This window comes from Tursiops truncatus, chromosome 14 (assembly GCF_011762595.2).
Source record: "Tursiops truncatus isolate mTurTru1 chromosome 14, mTurTru1.mat.Y, whole genome shotgun sequence".
Lineage (NCBI taxonomy): Eukaryota > Metazoa > Chordata > Mammalia > Artiodactyla > Delphinidae > Tursiops > Tursiops truncatus.
The window spans coordinates 5,431,585-5,452,829 of NC_047047.1; the positions used below are offsets into that span (position 1 = coordinate 5,431,585).

Here is a 21,245-nt window from a genome sequence, read left to right on the forward strand (position 1 = left end):
CCGCAGGCTGTTGCCTGCCATGCTGCTTCCGGGCTTCCCATCAGAAAGCCACGACGCCCAGAGGGGAGGCGTACACACAGCACCTGGAGCAGGTAATAGCTCTTTGCATGCTGTCCTTTTAGGGATCTTGAATCCGCAGAGCCTTTCCTGAAAGACTGCTCCCTCCCTGTAGTTACTGAGGAATGATGACACTAAAAGGCCGAATTGCAGTGTGTCCCTCAGCAGTTGGCTCTCTGTGGGCGCACGATGACAAAACCTCCTGAAGCGAACCTCTGGTCTGACCTCAGTAATGTCAGGGCAAGATTTCCAAGATAGGCCTTTCCAGCGAGCTCAGATATTTTTAAGATAATCAGTGAACCTTGGGGCAACTTCAGGGCTTGAACATGCAGTAAGTACCTCTCTACATGCTTTAGGATATACTTGCTGAATCAAAGACCACCAGACTCATGAAAACAATAACAACAGTAATAGACCTTCAGGAACCGGGTGTGTTTTTACTTGGACACAATACCCAGCGTAACCAGATTGCCCAGTAAGATGGCTTCCTTTGGCTGTAGCCTTCCTTTGAGCACATTAAAGTTGACGTGATCAGTGAGGGCTGAGGTTAAGTGAGCATGCAGATATCACTAACTAGAACCTGAGGTAATGACATGTTTTCGTCAGTTTCTTTGGGCTCACTGTAAGCCCTGCTTTGAGATTTACAGAGCATGGGACGCTGGCCTGAACCAGAGCTCGTCTTGTGTGGCGCACGCTGTGCTTCTGTGACGCAACCACCAACCAGAAAAGCCACCTACGCTTTTCCCAGTTAATTTCGTTTTTGAAGTTTTAAAAACACTTATAAGCATTTCATTCATCAAAAATACTAGTACTTGTATTACTGGTTATGAAAGTGAAACGTCTACAATATCATCAGCCATGCAGCTAGAGATCTGCCCGTGTTCTAACAGCAAAGTATAAATATAAAATGTTGTAAATCAAAAAAAATATCTGCATTACATTTGTTTAAAATGAGTACAAGAAAAGTCAATCCATTCTTTTTGATGAGTTGTAGGCTTGTGTATTAAGGGCTAAAGAGAAACTTAAGAACACTAGTACTTTCTGTTGGGCTGATTACAGTTACTGAATCCCAGGATTATGGAAGTCCTTTCCTCAAGGATTTTCCTCATAAGAACAGTAGTGACTGCATAAAAAGAAAAGACCAGGTACAAAAGGAAACTAGCAAAATCTCTTGGTACAGGGTGCAGGAATTTTAACAAGTATGTAAAAAGTTCTCCCCATGCGTTAATTTTCCATTTTAACCCTCAAAATATTTTAGGGACATCACCCTAATAGCATTTAAAATAGATGTGTGATCCACTGTTCACCACGGGAATGTGAATCATCACAAAATGCATAATACAGTAGTACACGCTACTTAAAATTTATGAAAGTGTATCTGTATTCTATAAGAATAAAAATTGAGTGATACCATTTCCTTAAAGTTACTTAACGAAATAATACTGTTAAAGAGAGGTATTTGAAATAGTTAAATTTTAGGATTGCAAATGCTTTTTTGAACTTTCTACCCTAAGATGTCATCTTCTTAACAGGTCTCCTTGCCGTCTTCTTTTTAACAGGTAATTTGAAGATACTAAAGCTACAACAGATTGGAACTAAAAGTCCAGAGAATTCAAGGTGTGGTTTTTAAAAAACATGACAGTTAAACTGAACTCGTCTGATGACACTTAAAAGTTGACTGCAGTTTATTGAATCCCAGGATTATTGTTTCTTTTATTTCAGGTAAACTTTCTTCTACTTTTAAATGTTTAATGAAGAACTTTTTGCTGGTGGTGTAACTGTATCTTAACTGTTTTTTTTTTTAATGTTCTCTAAATATAATTACTATTCTTTGTAAGCTATTTATTTAAAATAAATTTGAAAACCTTTCCTCTGTCAAGTAAACACCAGTACTGTAATCTGGAAACGATGCACAGTGGTCTGTCTTTAGTCTCAGGCCATGTCTGCAGATGTGCCCACAGAAGCACACTTGCAGCTCCAAACCAGTGTGTGTAGCACATCTGCGGTGGCTCGTGGACACCCCGGGGGCAGTGACCCTGCTGAGCTGCTGGCACGCGCCCTACCAGGTGAGGCTGGATGGGAGGATGGATGCTGTCTTCTAGTTTCAGCTCAGACTGTCAGCAGGTGTCCTTTTGTGCTCTATGTAGTCCCACATGTCCGAAATGTTGTGCTTCTCGTTGGTGATTTCAGTTTGGAACGGACCCCAGGCACAGTGTTGTCGCCCTGGCTGCTGCTCCTGAGCGCTGGTGAGGTACCTCACTGAGAAAACTCGCGTTAGGCAGCGACGTGCGTGCGTCCCGGGGCTGCCAGCCAGGAGGCTCAGCGTGACCAGGAATCGGCAGGGCCTGGAGCCTGAGGTTGGGAGGCTTGCGGCGAGGCGCGGTCGACACTTCACCATTCCAGAGAGTATGTGAATAATGAACTGTTTCTTTGCCCAGTGGTAACATGCAAAACGGTGATGCCAGCCATTAGGTGTTGAGAGAAGTCAACTGTTGCCATCATTTAGATGTCTGAAGGTGCACCTGTTATATCAGTTTGGGTCCTTATTTCCTTGAAGCAAGTATATTTATAAATCACTACCCTTCGCAAGAATAACGAAGCTAAAATTTCTCATAAATCTAAGAGTACTGTTTTGCCAATATTACAAGGTGGGAATCTGTACTCATCTTAAAACCCCTCGGCTTGGTATCCTTTAACTTTTGCTAAGGGTTGGATTGGGAGGTGATTCCTGTTCCTATGAAGAATACGCTTTGAAAGTACCTCAGCAGATGGGGAATTTTTCATGATGTCTTTGAGTGAAAAATACATCAGATAATAGAGTTCATAGAAAACTTTAATGTAAGGCACTGCTGTCCGGGGTTAAACAGCCCACAGGACGCCACGGGGAGGGCACAAAGCCCACTCGGTGAGCAGCCGTGCAGCACGGCCCCCGGTGCCGTCCTTCCTCCTGAAGTACCGACGCTCTTTTAGACTGTTAACAGGAGAGAAGGCCCAGAAAACTACCAGCTCTTATAGTCTCGGAAAAGGTTTCTAAGAATTCCCACGTCTGTAGGCAGCCCGCTGTTGTCTCTTAGGTCCCCATGACAAGAAAGGAGAAGGCACACGGGTGTCCGGGGCTCACACTGCACCCAGTGAGAAGTTCAAGGGTCAGAATACCGTCATGTGATGATGACTCAAGACCTCAGGGGCAGTAAGGCAGGTTCTTGAGAGTGTCTTCAATTTACTCTCACTAAACACTTTCAACGTTGGAACCTCAGGAAAACGGTATTCTTGCCTTATCTGAAGCCCGTGACTTACATCTTAAGCAAAAACAGGCACCTTGCTCTTCAGCTGAAGACCTCATCTACTTTGTGCAGTGACTTCGTTTGGGATGACAGCCCCAATGGATAATCATCAGCGAGACACCTACAAGACACATTCGTCCAAGTTCTTACCAAAAATTCATCTAAAGAAAAAGTCATCCAGGAAAGCAAAACTTTGCTTTAAGTGGATAAACTGGTGTTTATACGCATTAAAGCCAAGCAATCACTCAGGGTCTGAACACTTTTAAAAATGAAAAGCACAGCATAGCTGAACGATGAACAGGTGGTCCCGACGAGCTATCACTTGGACATCTTGGTCTCAGAAGGTGTCTCCCCAGTGTCCAAGGTCTTCAACAACCGGAAGAGGCCTGCAGCTTCTCGTATCCTGCTGAACTCAATACAGAAGGCCTGCACTTCTATAAATAAGTCCTGCACGTTGATGATTTTGTTACGGATCAAGGACTGGAGAAAGACACACACGAGACGCACCAGACGATTCTGAAAAAGAAACTAATTTTAGTGTGCGTTTTCTGGGCAGGTATTTATAAAATTTACAAAAATTTCTCTTACTTACCTGCATATATTTATCTTTAATTTGTTCACAGGTAGAAATGCAATTTGATATATAAAGGTGAATAAATTCAGGAGGTAGATCAACAGCTGTAGTTAGTCTGTTTCATAAAGTTAGAAAGGGCTGTTAATTTTATTTGCTAATAACATTTTAAAACACCGTTCACCATAAAATCTAAAATTTCCTTTGGTCATTTAGTGAAAAATTCTGATATATAATCTAGTTACCTAGTTTTAAAGAAGTTTATGCAAGTAAACCTCGGAGCCCCCCCCCCCCACTGCCGCTAATAAGTGACACTTCCTTTTCTCAGGTCTACACTTAGCATTACACGTGCAGTACACATTGAGCACCATGTCCCTGTGTGTTCCTGGCTGAATCAGAATTCATAGTTATCGTCCAAGCTCTAACAACCCGGGCAGTTATTCTGTCCACGTAAGTACCGCTTACTAACCTGATTACAGACAAGTGCTATGCAAGGAACGCATGTGAAGAAAGGCGTGGTAGTAACTGAACAGCACAGTGTATAACTAAGTGCTAACATGTGGCGTTTGCACAAAGAGTGATGTAAGTGAAAGACTCGGGAAAAGTCAACAGAGCAAATGACTTAAACGGAAACCCAAGGAGAGAAGTGGTGTCCTTCCAGCTAAGTGGATAATCTGAGTGAACTGTGGAATCGGGGACGGGCGTGGCACACTCAGGAGCTGGTGGGAAAGCCCTGGCTGGAAGGTAGCAAAAGGCACCTTGGTCTAGAGTCTTCAAGGGGCGGCTGGTGTTTTCCAAAGGATTCTGTGAAATGTTTTAAGGTGGGGTGGAGGGAGGGTAAAGTAGGAATTTCATGCTCAGATAAAGGTGTGTGCTATGCTAACTATACAGTATGAATTTCCAAAAGTTTTCTAAACTTATTTGATTATAGAACTTTTTTCCACAAGGCTGAGGAACCCGTGCTCCAAGGAAACACCACCTGTGGGTGATGCACCATGATGGGGGTGGCGCACGCAGAGCAGACCCTGTCCTTGAAATTACTTCTGCACCACTGATAAAAAGGTGCGGGTATTCTCGGACTAAGTGCCTAACGGCTGGTTTAGACAGTAAGCGGGCACTTAGAGCATGGTCGGCCCAGAGGCCCCGAGCAGGAGGCAGCCCCCAAAGAGGAGTGAGTCTCAGTAACAGGGAACGGCCGAAGGCCTGGAGGAGAGCGCAGAAATGAAGCCGCAGGTCAGCAAGCGGCCAGCCGGTTTTGCCGGCACAGAAAGTTAAAGGTGACTACCTCGTGCTTCCCTCCCACAAATCTGCGCGCTCCTACACACACGCTTGGGATCCCTCGGCTTCCAGCCAGGCTTTTCCCACCAGCTGATTATAACTTCATTGTGGTTTTTTTGTTTTGGGGGGGTTTTTTGGCTACACCATGTGGTTTGCAAGATCTTAGTTCCCCCACCAGGGATGGAACCTGGGCCCTTGGCAGTAAAAGTGCAGAGTCCTAACCTCTGGACCGCCAGGGATTCCCAGGACATATTCTTTAGTACAGCTTTAAGTAGGTGAAAAAACAATTAATCCCCAACTTACAAACGAGTGAGTGTTCAACTGAAGTGCAGTTGCGTAGCACTCAGAATGGACCGCCCCATGAGCAGAAAAACTATATAATTTAGCCCCCGGAACAAGACACCACATGGAGCAGAGCTGAGGATGAGAAGCCTAAACTGGGACCACATCAGGCAAGCCTGCACATATGGCTACACTACCCACAGACAGCTTAATAAACAGTAGGCTCCCAAGCTAACCCCCCAAGCCTATGGAATTTGTAATTTACCTAAGACATATTTGTAAGCAAAATAACAAAGTGAGAAACCACTACTCAGAGCACACAGAGAAGGGAATGTATTGTTTCCCTGACAGTTGGTGACAACGGAGCAAGGAGGCCAAATCAAAGAAAGGTTCAGAGAACAGTGCGAGGAACGACGAATTCTAGGAAGGCATTCCCAGAATTTCCTCAGCTCCCAGACCCATACTGATAACAGCTGTTAGTCTCTAACGAGAAATAATGCAGTATCTGTAATTTGTGTAAAGAATATACAACCATACACAGGAGATAAATCTTAGCGATTAAGTTTCACTGATGCTGCTACTAGTGCGAAATACTTGGAATACTCTCCAGGTTCACATGCAGTCAACACTAAGGCTCAGATTATTTATTTAATGGGTTTTCTCAGACTAACAGTGTATCAGGGGAAAAGAAAACTTGCTGCTTTTTCCCTTCTAATCATTTAATCCGGATCTATATACACACCCCTACCCCTGTCCGCATTTGATCGCGCATAGAAACTTACCGGTTTACAACTTCCATTGAATGTAATGACATGTCCATATTGACCAGAACCGAAAAATACTCAGTGATCTGGCTTGACTGCATTAACTTCAGCAACATTTCTATAGCGACTAGAGGGTTGTTTTCCACTAGGTCAGGAAGCTTGGCTGGAGTGAGGCCAATATGATAAACAAGTTTGGGGTCCTTTTCCAACTCTCCAAGGAGCTAAATATAATCAAATTTTTAGAAAGAGAAAAACAGAGGTTCCTGAGTCAAATGAGGAATTGTCTTTCCTGCATGCGTACAAAAAAACAAAGTATTTTTATAAAGAAAAGTTGTAAAATTATCTGCACTGAACCAACTTTATAAATGTCTTCCTTCAAATCCATGATCATCATTCTTTGATATTTTAAACTTTACATTTTAAATGTCAGATACTAAAACCAGGCACCTTCACAACAGTTTATAAACGACACTAATGCATCCCGGGCATTAAACCAGAATCAGTATTGTTTGAATACTGTGTGGATTTTAACAATATCATCCTTAAGTCCTTTGTAGGTTTTTTTTTCCATGTCATTTGTTAAAAATAATCTTACCGACTAGTTCTCCGGAAAAGCACAGATCACAGAGATCATCGGGGAACATCAGGAACCAAAGCCCCACCCAGCGCCGAGGGGAACAGATGCCTGAGGCGGGGACGGGCAGGGGGAGGGGCTGTCTGCCCGGCACACTGCACACGCTCACTCAAATAGGTGTCCTCAAAGACAGTTTCTTCTGCCAAATTGGTACATTCTTAATGTTCTGTGCTCCTTGCCCTGTCTCCGTGTATGTACACATGCACTGTTGCATGATGGCCTGGTAAGCAAAATGAACTACGCTGGAAATGTAGCTCCTGGCAGGTTCTAATGTGAAAGTGTACCAACTGAAGAATAAAGCTCACCAACCGGAACCGCCCACGGTGTTCTGCCTTTCCCCCGCGGGAAGCGTCACAGTTGGGTGCGGGGGCGCTATTCTGAATCCACCATTAACCAGCTGTGTGATGGGTGCTAGTTTACCTTCCTGGTTAAATGTTAATGATTCCGCTTACCCTCCTGGAGTCCTGTCCAGCTTAGTAACAATGTACATAAAGCGCCCGGCAGCGCAGAGCAGGAGTGCGCGCCATCCTACGCTCCAGAGTCAAACTCATCCCACACAAAAGTCGCTAGGTTTTCGGGCACCAGGCTTCGAGCCCCACCAGAGTGAAGTGAGCCGAGGGGGGGTGGGGGGCAGAACAGAGCTTCAGAGCCACGCCTCCTGCTGCTGGCTCACGCTGCCAACATCACGTTACTGGTCATTTATCACTTTATGAAAAACGAAAACACCTGGTGAATTAAATACAGGAAAATGTTTACAATAAATCCATACCTGTGTCTGCTGAGGAGAAGATAAGGGGCTTTTGAAGGCTTTGGCCATTATTCGCTTGATCTCTACGCCAGTGCTGTTCTTCACACACATCGACTTGTCCCACTGAACCGCGTGGTCGGGCTCGGTTGGATTGAGCCAAGCCAGCTCATCCTCACACACGTGGAGCGGAGGTGGTGGACGGATAAACTCCGGCCGAAAATGGCCTGTAATCAAAGTAGCGTGTCTGACTGCTTCTGTCACTCGGCTGACCCCGCAACATGTGTGTATAAACCTCACAGATTCCGCTTAGTGAAGTGCAGTGACACCTCTTAATAAGGACAACACAGCAACACTCTGACTTGAAAATTAGAAGCAGAAAGGACATAAAGGCAGGGTTTTATTCAGAACACAAGAAACTGAAACACTGACATAACATTATGATGTCAGAGACCAAATCTATTTTGGGGGAGGAGAGGAAAACATTACCACCACCTGACAAGTCCTAGTTCAAGCATGATCACCACTCAATCGCAGAAGGACACAACTTACTCCATGGGTAAGTCTGGATGGGAAAAATAAAACACTAGTTGATCTCACTCATCCTATTCTCAGCACAATTTTATTCAGAGACCATATGATGTATACTGGTTTTGTTTTTGCATCTTATAACCCTGAAGTAGCAAATTATGTGGAGATGAAATGGTAGGGGAAAGGTACGGTTGACTATTGACATGCTCAAATGAATCTGGACTTTCATAAACCCCTAAATTCACAAATGCTGTATCATTTTCTTAAAACAGTAAAAATACAACAGAACAGTGAAGTCACTCAATTTAATACCTCAACTATTTTACAAAACAAGATTGATCCCTAAGTTACAAACCCACTAAAAGAAATGCTGTCTGGGACTTCTCAGCAAGCAAATTTCACCCCTCACTTTGGTTCCCACGTAGGGTCTAAGATGGCTAACTAACTCCTCATGGACCGAGCCCCGGCCAAATTTGAGATTACTAGGTCCCCTGGTTTACTGAAAATGTCTGTGTCTGGCTAAGAATCATCCCTTTGTCTTAAACTACACCATCTCTTCACATATATTGCCAGAACTAGCACCTGAATCTCTGCAGCCCATTTACAAAAAGAAAGTTTTTAACATTTCACGAGAAGTTATACCTATGTGATAAAGAGAAAGTTCCCATGAGGCAAGGATGCCTGGTGTTCAGCTAGACTCAGACCTAATATCTGATTGACTTGCTTCTTACACACCTTTCCAGTGGCCCATTCAAGTCAAAGATGTGCCCGAGCAAGTATTAAATACAACCCATCTGTGCCTTGGACCTTCCCACACACTGTGACTAGCTGAGACTTATTTATTCCAAAAACCTACTGTAAATGGCATTAAAAGTCACAGTGTAAGTTTTAAACTCAAGGTGACACTATAGTCTGGAGAACATGTTATCCCTAAGCAGAAAGCATGCCTTCATCATTAAAACCACACAGAATCGTATAAAACCAAAAAATGCAGGACTCCCTGGTGGCACAGTGGTTAAGAATCCGCCTGCCAATGCAGGGGACACAGCTTCAAGCCCTGGTCCGGGAAGATCCCACATGCCGTGGGGCAACTGAGGCTGCATGCCTAGAGCCCGTGCTCCGCAACAAGAGAAGCCACTGCAATAAGTGCATGCACTGCAACGAAGAGTAGCCCCCCGCTCACCGCAACTAGAGAAAGCCCGTGCGCAGCAACAAAGACCCAACACAGCCAAAAATAAATTAATTAATTTTTAAAAAATGCTCTATTATTTCAAGTTCAATAGGAGTTTTCTTTGAATTAAGAGCTATAAGATCAGTAAAACTGCAATGGAAAATGATAAGATTAATGAAGTATAAAACAAAAAGGTAATAAACTACAAAAATAAACTCATTTCAGTAAAATCAGAGAATTTATATCCTTAGATATGCTGATGATAGGTATGTAATAAAAAATACTTGGGATTTTTTTGGCTGCATCATATAGCATGTGGGATCTTAGTTCCCTGACCAGGGATGGAACCTGCACCCCCTGCAGTGGAAGCATGGCATCCTAACCACTGGACCACCAGGGAATTCCCAAAACCTTGGTATTTTTATTAAAAAAGAAACTAACTTTTTTTTTTTAAGTTTTTAAAATTAATTTATTTTTGGCTGCATTGGGTCTTTGTTGACGTGCAGGCTTTCTCTAGTTGTTGTGAGCAGGGGCTACTCTTCGTTGCTGTGCACGGGCTTCTCATTGCGGTGGCTTCTCTTGTTATGGAGCACAGGCTCTAGGCGTGTGGGCTCAGTAGTTGTGACTCATGGGCTCTAGAGCGCAGGTTCAGTAGTTGTTGCGCATGGGCTTAGTTGCTCCGCGGCATGTGGGATCTTCCCAGACCAGGGCTTGAACCCGTGTCCCCCTGCACTGGCAGGCGGATTCTTAACCACTGCGCCACCAGGGAAGCCCAAGAAACTAACTTTTATTGAGCATCTCTACTATGTTCCAGACACTATACTAGGAAGTTTCTCACTAAATTCATGTTTAACATTCTCTGACATAAATCCTACCAATGTTTTCTTAGGTCATTCTCCCAGGCAATAGAAATAAAAGCAAAAGTAAACGAATAGGACCTAATCAAACTTACAAGCTTTTATACAGCAAAGGAAACCATAAACAAAATGAAAAGACAACCTACAGACTGGGAAAAAACATATGCAAATGGTACGACCAACAAGGGTTTAATTTCCAAAACATACAAACAGCTCATACAACTCAACAACAGAAAAAAACAAACAACCCAATCAAAAAATGAGCAGACCTAAAGAGACATTTCTTCAAAGAAGACACACAGATCACCAACAGGCACATGAAAAGATGCTCATCATTGCTCATCATTAGCGAAATGCAGATCAAATTAAAACTTCAGTGAGATACCACCACACACCAGTCAGAATGGCCATCATTAAAAAATCTACAAATAACATGCTGGAGAGGGTGTGGAGAAAAGAGAACCCTCCTACATTATGGATGGGAATGTAAATTGGTTCAGCCACTATAGAAAACAGTATGGAGGTTCCAAAGTTACCTTCTGATCCAGCAATCCCACCCCTGTGCATATATCCAAACTCTAAGTCAAAAAGATACATGCACCCCTATGTTCACAGCAGCACTATTCACAATAGGCAAGACATGGAAACAACCTAAATGTCCATCACCAGATGAAACGATAAAGAAGATGTGGTATATTTATACAATGGAATATTATTAGGCCATAAAAAAGAATGAAATAATGCCATTTGCAGCAATATGGATTCACCTAGAGATTATCATACTATGTGAAGTCAGAGAAAGACAAATATCATATGATATCACTTATACGTGGAGTCTAAAATGTGACACACATGAACTTATCCATGAAACAGAAACAGACTCACAGACATAGAGAACAGACTTGTGGTTGCCAAGGGGAAGAGGGGATTGGGGAGGGATGGATTGGGAGTTTGGGATTAGCAGATGCAAACTATTATATAGAGAATGGATAAACAACAAGGTCCTACTGTATAGCACAGAGAACTATATTTAATATCCTGTAATAAACCAAAATGGAAAAGAATATGAAAAAGAATGTACATATATATATATATCCGTATAAGCGAATCACTCTGCTGTACAGCAGAAATTAACACAACACTGTAAATCAACTGTACTTCAATAAAATAAATTTTTAAAAATTCACATTTAAGGGCTTCCCTGGTGGCGCAGTGGTTGACAGTCCGCCTGCCGATGCAGGGGACACAGGTTCGTGCCCCGGTCCAGGAGGGTCCCACATGCCACGGAGCGGCTGGGCCCGTGAGCCATGGCCGCTAAGCCTGCGCGTCCAGAGCCTGTGCTCCGCAATGGGAGAGGCCACAGCAGTGAGAGGCCCGCGTACCGCACACACACAAAAAAAAAATTCACGTTTAAGTATCAACGAAAACAACATGATGTTTCAGAAAACCAGAAAGTCTCAGGGGGACGCTGATAACATAAAACCAAGAATACAAAATTAGATATACCTACTTTCAATAGGTGGCTTTGGTCCACTGACTAAAGCTTCCGTGATCTGAGAGGCAACGGAGCTGTCAAATCCAGAATTAGAAGAATCCGGGTCTGGGTCACTGAGAATGCTAGGGAAGCTGGCCTTACTTTGAGTTGGCAATTCAGACTGGCGTTCTGAAATAGATTAAAACAGGAAACACTTCAAAACTGAGGGCACCACAAGGAGAGTGAAAAGAGAAGCTACTAAATGGAGAAAGTGATCTACAACACATAAACAAAGGGCCAGATTCAGGATAGATTATCAATTTTAAAAAATAGGAAAAAATGGGCTAATGACTTCCAACAAGTGTTTTATTTTTAAAAAGCCTGAGGCTTCCCTGGTGGAACAGTGGTTACGAATCCGCCTGTCAATGCAGGGGACACGGGTTCGATCCCTGGCCCAGGAAGATCCCACATGCCGTGAAGCAACTAAGCCCGTGCGCCACAACTACTGAGCCTGCGCTCTACAGCCTGTGCTCCGCAACAAGAAAAGCCACGACAATGAGAAGCCCGCGCACTGCAAGCAAGAGTAGCCCCCGCTCGATGCAACTAGAGAAAGCCCATGTGCAGCAACGAAGACCCAACACAGCCAAAAATAAAAACAAACAAATAAATATTTTTTAAAAAGCTTGTATGGCCAATAAACATCTGAAAAGATATTCAATCCCATTAGGAACCAGGGGAAAATCTGTTAAAACGAGATACTATTGCACACACACTGTAGTTATAACTGCCCCTTGTGGTTACTGATGTTTAACTTGTCTGCTTGTTTTCTTAAAGTTAGGAAAATGCAACTGCATCATCCATAAGTACACCTTTGGTCCCTGGATCCCACTGTAAAGACATCTGAATTTCAGGCCAGCCTCCGTACAGACGATCTGTGTGGCTAGCTCCAGAGAAGATAGGTGTACTTCCCTTTTTTTCTTAAGCACTTGTGAAAATGAATAAGACATCTTCAGTCTGGGCAGAGGACAGCAAACAGCTCTAGGGGACAGCCAGCTTAGCCACTGTGCCAAGCCTCTCAATCCTAAGTCTAGTCATATATTCCTTTCTGAGCTTGACGTACTTTATAAATTTATTTTATTTATTTATTGTTGGCTGTGTTGGGTCTTTGTTGCTGTGCCCAGGTTTTCCCTAGTTGCAGCGAGCGGGGGCTACTCTTCATTGTGGTGCGTGGGCTTCTCATTGTGGTGGCTTCTCTTGTTGTGGAGTTGTGGAGCGTGGGTTCAGTAGTTGTGGCACACAGGCTCTAGAGCACAGGCTCAGTAGTTGTGGCGCACGGGCTTAATTGCTCTGCGGCATGTGGGATCTTCCCAGACCAGGGCTTGAACCTGTGTCCCCTACATTGGCAGGCGGATTCTTAACCACTGCACCACCAGGGAAGCCCCTGAGCTTGATGTACTTTAAAACTTTCTCATGGGCTGATTCAAGTCATCACAAGTTGAAAAGGAAATTAGATTTGATTCTTACTTTATTGAATACAAAGCTAGAAACCTCAGAATATACGTCACTTCTAAAGGTAAGGTGACTGAAATTGCCCATCACCTCGGCAACCAGTTTTCATAGTGTCTTTGGTTAAGAAAATAATTATTTTATTTCTGTTAATAGATTGCATCTGGCAGTAGTAGCTAACAAGTACTTTTGTGTACCTTCAATCTTAAAAGTCTGAAAAAGAGTTCTCTTAGTTTCAGAAAATAACCATTGTTATATTGTTAATATTTAGTACTTTAAAAATAAGGTTCAGGGCTTCCCTGGTGGCGCAGTGGTTGAGAATCTACCTGCCGATGCAGGGGACACAGGTTCAAGCCCTGGTCTGGGAAGATCCCACATGCCGCGGAGCAGCTGGGCCCATGAGCCACAATTACAGAGCATGCGCGTCTGGAGCCTGTGCTCCGCAACAAGAGAGGCCGTGATAGTGAGAGGCCCGCGCACTTCGATGAAGAGTGGCCCCCGCTTGCCACAACTAGAGAAAGCCCTCGCACAGAAACGAAGACCCAACACAGCCAAAAATAAATAAATAAATAAATAACAAAATACTTAGAAAAAAAAAATAATAAGGTTCAGGGCTTCCTTGCTGGCACAGTGGTTGGGGATCCACCTGCCAATGCAGGGGACACGGGTTCAAGCCCTGGTCTGGGAGGATCCCATGTGCCACAGAGAAACTAAGCCCGTGCGCCACAACTGCTAAGCCTACGCTCTGGAGCCCGCGAGCCACAACTACTAAGCCCGCGTGCCACAACTACTGAAGCCTGCGCGCCTGAAGCCTGTGCTCTGCAATAGGAGAAGCCACTGCAGTGAGAAGCCCGCACACCGCAACCAAGAGTAGCCCCTGCTCGCCGCAACGAGAGAAAGCCTGCGCACAGCAACGAAGACACAGTGCAGCCAAAAATTTAAAAAATAAATAAAATAAATTAAAATAAATAAATAAATAAGGTTCAGAATGCCCCAAGGAAAGAGAAGATTAGATGTCACCTTATACAAGATGCCAAATGTCACAGGGCATGAAGTCTAAGGATGAGGCACTATCAAATTAACCCTGCAGCTCACTTAATCACGAAGTCAAGGGTTCACAAATCTGGCTACAGATTATAATTTCCCTAATGAATTGCTCTCAGGTGATGAGACCCATGCATCTGCACTTCTGCTTAGAGCAGGTTAGCAAAAGCTGCTCTTCTTTATCCTTACACGGAGAGGCTCTCCCTGACCACCCTGTTCAAGGTCTCCTTATTTTCTATCACTACAGGAGTTTGCTTCAAGACCACGCATTCATCTGCTTATACGTGTAACAGAAGGTGCCCAAATAATCTTGAAACAGAAGAACAGGGTGGAGGTCTCACACCTCTCAATTTCACAAAAGCTACTGTATGACTTGGATTAGTGTCCTGCTCCCCTGCAAATAAAACCCTTTTTATTTGGGAAAAAAAAGCCACCCTAATCAAAAGGGTGGTACTAGAATAAGGACAAATAGACCGGGCTTCCCTGGTGGCGCAGTGGTTAAGAATCCGCCTGCCAATGCAGGGGACACGGGTTTGAGCCGTGGTCCGGGAAGATCCCACATGCCGCAGAGCAACTAAGCCTGTGCTCTAGAGCCGGCGAGCCACAACTACTGAGCCCACATGCCACAACTACTGAAGCCCGCATGCCTAGAGCCCATGCTCCGCAATGAAGAGAAGCCACCGCAATGAGAAGCCCACACACTGCAACGAAGAGTAGCCCCCGCTGGCCGCAACCAGAGAAAGCCCGCGTGCAGCAACCAAGACCCAACGCAGCCAAAAATATAAATAAATAAAAATTAAAAACAAAAGACAAACAGACCAATGACGTGGAATACAGAGCCCAGAAATAAACCTTCCCATATATATATTCAAATGATTTTCGATAAAGGCGCCAAGACGACACTGTTTCAGCTATTCTGGGTCCCTTGAGATTCCATATGAATTTTCTATTTCTGCAAAACACATTGTTGGGATTTTGATAAGAATTGCATTGAATTTGTAGATCTCTTTGAGTAGAAGTGACATCAGGAAAATTTTAAACGGACCAAGTTTTACTCAGCATTCTTCTTAAACTGGAAAAGCAATCAATTCAAGTGAAAACTCAAAAGGAAATTTATATCCCATAATAGCAAGGATCCAGTACTGAAGCTATGTTTTTCACAGAAAATACTAACTTTTTAGTACAGTTACAAAGACCTTCATTTAAATGGAGTACCTCAAGAAAAAAGGCCTAATGCTAGCACACAAAGATGCCTGAAGCGGGATCCCTCCTTACCGGCCAGGGCTAGCTGAAGCCCGCTAATGTCCACAGACTGGCCCATGTTTCCGACGTCCATCAAGGCAATCTGTCGCGGTGTCTTTTTGAAGAGTTCCCGTGGAGGGGCCAGCATCAGCTGGGAAAGGAAAAACTTCTCTGGCGGAGTTATAGGAGGCAAAAATCCTGTAAACAAAAGAACGTACAGTTTCTCTAACGGTTATTTTTAAAAATTATCTTGAGTCTGGTAAAATTAGCATTTGCTACTTGTCACCTCAACTCATGTACCTTTAAAGACAAACTTACAATTGAAGATTCATTTAACCAAATAGATACATTCATCAAAATGTAATTAAATAGTGTCCCTGAGAAGGACTGGTTCCAGGACACCCTGCGTATACTAAAATCCAAGGATGCTTGGGTCCCTTATACAAAATGGTGTACTATTTGCATGTACCCTACACACATCCTCCCTTATATTTCAAATAATCTCTAGATTAACTGTATGTCAACTGAAATTCTATGACTTGTGGCAATGAAACTTAAGGTTTTTGTAACTATTAACTTTGTTTTGGGGGATTCTCTGGCAGTCCAGTGGTTAGGACCCGGCGCTCTCACTGCTGGGGCCCGGGTTTGATCCCTGGTGGTAGGGGAACTAAGATCCCGCAAGCCGCACAGCACCACCAAAACAAAACAAAACAAAAAAATCAACTTTGTTTTCTAACGTGCTTCAATTCCTGCAAAGGCTGAAGCTTACATATGCAGGCAAAAACAACAATAAAAGCTACAATGCTCAGAAGTGCTTTTCTTCTCTACTGCTACCAGCAACTGTGTAAAAGTTAAAGAGACAAGGAAGCAATCACTAGCTCCGCAAATACACTTCACACACCTGTTTCAGTCCACAGCACGGCTACAATTCCCAGAGTGTTGGACATTGATGCTTCCCTTTCATCCCAGAGCCGCCCGCTTACCCGGCGGCGGCCATCCTACCGCAGCACCGCACTGTGGCCAGACCCTGTTCCAGCTCCCAGCTGGGACTCCTACCCACTCACCGCCCACAGTCCACACGCCCACTTACCAATGAGTTATATTTCTAGGTACAAATCTGCTCACAGATTTTTAATTCTGTTTACACAGAATTAACCCCAAACTTCTGCACCATTCATAAGACCTTCCTAACGTGGTCCTGACCCACTTTCCTAATCCCATCTTCTGACCCCCCTCCAATCCATGTGTTCTACACTCCTGTTACATAAAATCTCTCACTTTCTCTGACTCCTGATTTCAAAACAACCAATACACACAGCTCTTTAAGAATACGTGACAGGGCCACACCCTTCTCTCCCCACCATCTCTAATCAATATCCAGCAAAAACATCACCCCCTCTCAAAGTTCCTCCAGCTACACAGCTGTAGTTCCTGTGCTACGAGGTGCTGTGCATGTGACATCTAGTACGGCCCTTAACCACACTGGGTTACAATCAGGTTTATGTCTCTTCAACCAGACTGCAGCTTCTTGAGTGCAAGGAAGCCATCCTACTTACTTCCAGATACATTCTCAACGTTGGCTCTGCAGCAGAATCATCCGAAAAACTTTCAAAACATATACCCATTAGATGCTCCCCTTGACGCACAGTATAATAAGCCTTGACACTGACATTCCCTGTTGTATATTTAAGCACCACCCCTACCTAGTGACGATAGTAATGTATAAAGCTTATTGCAAATACTTTTATTTCTCATAATTATCCGCAATTTTCAGACACGGAAATTGAGGCAGAGAGAGGCAAAATAACCAATCCGTGGATTTCCCTGGCAAATCTGTTTACAATGCAGTCTATGGCCTACATCTAGGTTTAAACTCATCGCATTCAAGAGTGACATTATATAAGTTATGGTTCCTTTGCCTAAGCCATCCTACAGAATTCAAAGGGCTCTCCGACCCAAATCCCACACTGCCCCATCCATCTCGGTGCTGGGTTTCAACACACACACACACACACACACACACACACACACACACACACACACACACACACACACACACACACACGTTGCAGCGACTTTCTCAGCATTCTCAAACTTCCTGAAAACCAGGTTCAGTACCTGTACCCTAAAGACATCTCATGGAATGCACAGGTTGCCCCTCTTAGGTAAGGGCAGTGCAGGAAATCCACAAGAAGATGCTTTAGATCCAGAGGAGTTGCCAGCAGGAACCATGACCAGCTTAAACGTAGACGCCCTCCCCTGCAAGGAGAAATTCTCCGGCCTGACCTCAAAATCTGCTGCCTTTACCTTCTGGCTCCCTGAATAGCAGTCCCTGCCTTAAGGGGTCACTCGCCTGTTTCCTCACTGCTTTAGGACCGTAAGATCAAACTGTTTCCCACCTGTCACCACCTGCTCCGCCCACCACAGCTGTCCTCCTCCAAGTCTTCCAGGTACCCTTATCACTCATCACCATCTCCTCTGTGCCCTTCTCCTCTCCTGGCTTCAGGTCTTCTCCCAAAATCAAGTCTCATAAAGCAGCTCTTGAGTTTAAAAAACAAATAGATGTGGACGCTGGAGCACCATGCAGCTGCCAGCCTCTGCTCCGCTTGGCACCCCCGGGCTATGTCCAGGCCCACGCCGGGGCGCCACGGCCAACGAAGGACGCCCAGCTCTACAGCTGCCAGGGCCTGCACAGGCAGCCAGCCCAGTCTGAGCCTCTGCTGCCTCAACTAGATCCTGAATGTCAAAAAGCAGGGCGTCTGCTGGATGAATCTGAGGACAATGGGAACTCTGGGTGACGCTGGCCGTCTGGACGATACCACATATGCAAAACTGGCCGAGGAGACGCTGGATTCCTTAGCAGAGTTTTCTCAAGACCTTGCAGACAAACCTTACACACTTGAAGGCTATGATGCCTCCTTTGGGAATATGGTGTTTTAACAATTAAACTGGGTGGAGATCTAGGAACGTACGTGGTCAACAAGCAGACCCCAAACAAGCAAATCTGGTTATCTTCACCATCCAGTGGCCCCAAACGTTACGACTGGACTGGGAGAAACGGGGTGTACTCCCACGACGGTGTGTCCCTCCACGAGCTGCTGGCCACAGAGCTGACTCAAGCCTTAAAAACCAAACTGGACTCATGTTCTCTGGCCTACTCTGGAAAAGGCACTTGCTGCCCAGCCGAATGCTGAAGACATAAAAAGCGCTAAAGCCAAGACCCCAGCTTCGCTCTGCAGCTGAATGGCTAGTTTTTTCCATTCCTGCTTTTGAGGACAGTTGCATCATGTGTACGGCTCTGTGAAAAGACCGTGTCGCCTCCCTCGCTGCCTGTGAGTTCAGATTTTTAATTTCCACAGGTTTCTTTGCATTTGTTGTCTGACTTCCTCCCTCACGTGACAGCCCTTATCTTTTGTAATGTCTGTATGCCCATACCTTTAATATATAACCTCACAACAAAGAAAAAGAAGAGGACAAATTCCAGGAGGAGAAATGAATTGGCTTCACCATTCATTCTTTGAAAGACTTACTACAAAAACTGCATGAAGAGCGGCTGGCCAACCTTGCCATCCTGTCTCAAAATGAGACTCATTAAAGGGAAGCCTAAAACGTTCCTACTCCTCTTGAAAGTGTAAACACTTCTAAGCCCTTTAGTATTGAAGCATCAGTGGCAACTCAGGAATTCCCAAACCGAAGACCATTTTCTCTTTGTGCTTTGTGACTGCCAGGGTGTGGCCCGCATGGGGTGACACAGGGAGATGTGGTGCTGTGTCTTCCATATGTCCATATATATGTACACACACATTTACATGTGTGTGTACATATATATTTTTTTAATTTAAGGGTCAGTATAGAATAAGCTATTGCAACACTGGTCTGAGGATGCAAAAAAATCTCCCAAAAGCCACCTCTGTACGCTCATGGATATAGTACAATAAGTGAGGTCATGGGGCTGAGAGGTGCTTGGTAAACTGTGAAAGGCCACATAAATGAAAAGATGTTGGTGTTAATGAAAGGAACCCCGGTCTTACACTTGGCCCAGCCCAAAAGTAGTTGTCTGTCTCTGGGCAAGTTTCTCGAACTCTCTGGACCTCTGTTTCCCCGTGTTAACAGAGAGGGTTAAACTGGATAGAATATAGTCGATTCCCAATTTAGACAATTAGTGGTCCCGTCAGGCAACTTATCAGGCCAGCTTTAATTCCCTCTAGTAGAGGAGATGACAGTGAACAGTTTTTTTAAAACTACAGAGTAAGTATATGGTTTTGGGTTTTGCTCTACTTGAATTTCAGTTGAATTCAGGTTCAAATAATCATCCTTTATTGTGCCATTACCGTGCTAAGCCTGGGCTGTAGGCTGAATGTTAAAGTGTTGATCCTAACCCCCAATCACAGCCCTCATAAGTGCGATTAGTGCCCCGGGAAGAGAGACCCCAGAGGGATCCCTCATCCCTTTCACCATGTGAGGACACAGTGTGAAGACAGCTGTCTGTGAACCAGGAAGCAGGCCTTCACCAGACGCCCAGTCTTCTGGGGCCTTGACCTTGGACTTCCCAGCCTCCAGAACGATGAGAAATAAATTTCTGTTTATAAGCCAAACAAACCAACAGAAATAGCAAAAGAGGCCTCGCATCCAACCCAGTGATCTCACTAAAGGTGCACGAGCATGCATTTTACATAATGTGCAGCAGTCTTGCGTCTTCCAGTCTAGGCCGTGAATTGAGACCACTTTCTAGCCTCTGCCCCCATCGCGTTAACCAAGGACACCTAACAGCAAGAAGGCGGCTGTAAAGTCCTGAAACGCTGCTGAACGTGCATTTCCGCTCAACAACGTATTCGGGTTCTGAACGACTTCTCGGTGACTCCTGAGACTTAAAGCCGGGGTGTAGGAGGGCAGATCCTGTGTGTCATTACTTACAACTGCACACACCTCAGACGCGCGTGACGAGCACGAACTGCATCATGAGGCACTAAAGCGTCAAGCCCAACACTAAGCGGCACGGTTTCACGGCCCGTACCGTTGGGAGGAGTAATTTTCGGTGCCGTGAAGCTGCCACTTGTCCCTACTCGGTGGAGGGAGTGCGGAAGGGATTTCAAAAGGACACAATCCATTTCACGTGTGGGTGAAGGCCCAGCAGCTGCCGGATCTCACCCTCCGCGCCGCACAGCGGGCTCCCGGCGGGAGGACCCGGGCTTACCTGAGAGCGGCGGCCGGTCGGGCTCCTGGCCGCCGCGGGCGGGCGGCGCGGGGTTAAGCAGGTGCGCGAAGCTGGCGGCGAAGGGGTTGGCGGCGAGCGGCTCGGTGCGGTACATCTCCCAGAGCAGGTAGAGCGCCGTGAGGCGCTGCGCCGCGCTGGGCAGAAGGTCCGGCTGCTGCAGCAGCATGACGAGCACAGAGCCCAGGCGGAAGTGGTCGGCCTTGCTGAAGTAGTGGTGGAAGGCGGTGGACAGGCCCTCGAAGGTGCTGCCGCCGCCCGCCTCCTCCGAGATGATGCTCAGCAGGCTCGAAAGCTCCTTCGGGGTCAGGCTCATCCTGCACGCGGGGCCCCCCGGGCCTCCACAACCCGGCCCGGGGCCACCCGCTCCGCCTCTGCCGCCGCCGGAGCCGGAGCCTCCTGGCCCGCTCCTAGACACCGACCCCGCCGCTTCCCGGGCCCTCCTTTGCTCCGCGGCGGTAAGAAGACGGCCACACGCCGCGCTCGCCCCGCCGCCGGGCATCAACCTCGCTCGCCAGTCCTGTTTCCGGGCCGGAGGGGCCCTGGCACCGGCTCGCTCCGTCCCCGCGGCCGTAAAGCGCGCTGTGGCACGA

The 21,245-nt window shown here is 45.5% G+C and overlaps 1 protein-coding gene, 1 non-coding gene and 1 pseudogene across 2 annotated transcripts; 2 read left to right on the forward strand and 1 right to left on the reverse strand.

Annotated features, from left to right (window-relative positions):
- The first annotated feature begins 174 nt into the window (after window positions 1–174).
- LOC117307961 (small nucleolar RNA SNORD89) lies at window positions 175–288 on the forward strand. The gene has a single exon (XR_004521902.1). It is a non-coding gene; the product is annotated as a small nucleolar RNA SNORD89 (small nucleolar RNA).
- Window positions 289–2,240: 1,952 nt separating this feature from the next.
- CNOT11 (CCR4-NOT transcription complex subunit 11) lies at window positions 2,241–21,245 on the reverse strand. Its single transcript, XM_004321445.4, has 7 exons — window positions 20,635–21,245; window positions 15,474–15,638; window positions 11,685–11,837; window positions 7,640–7,842; window positions 6,255–6,457; window positions 3,934–4,030; window positions 2,241–3,857 (listed from the first exon to the last, which is right to left on the reverse strand). Exons 1-7 carry the CDS (start codon window positions 21,152–21,154, stop codon window positions 3,660–3,662), a joined length of 1,539 nt encoding a protein of 512 aa, XP_004321493.1. The 5' UTR covers window positions 21,155–21,245; the 3' UTR covers window positions 2,241–3,659.
- Window positions 18,063–19,070, forward strand: LOC117307860 (frataxin, mitochondrial pseudogene; annotated as a pseudogene).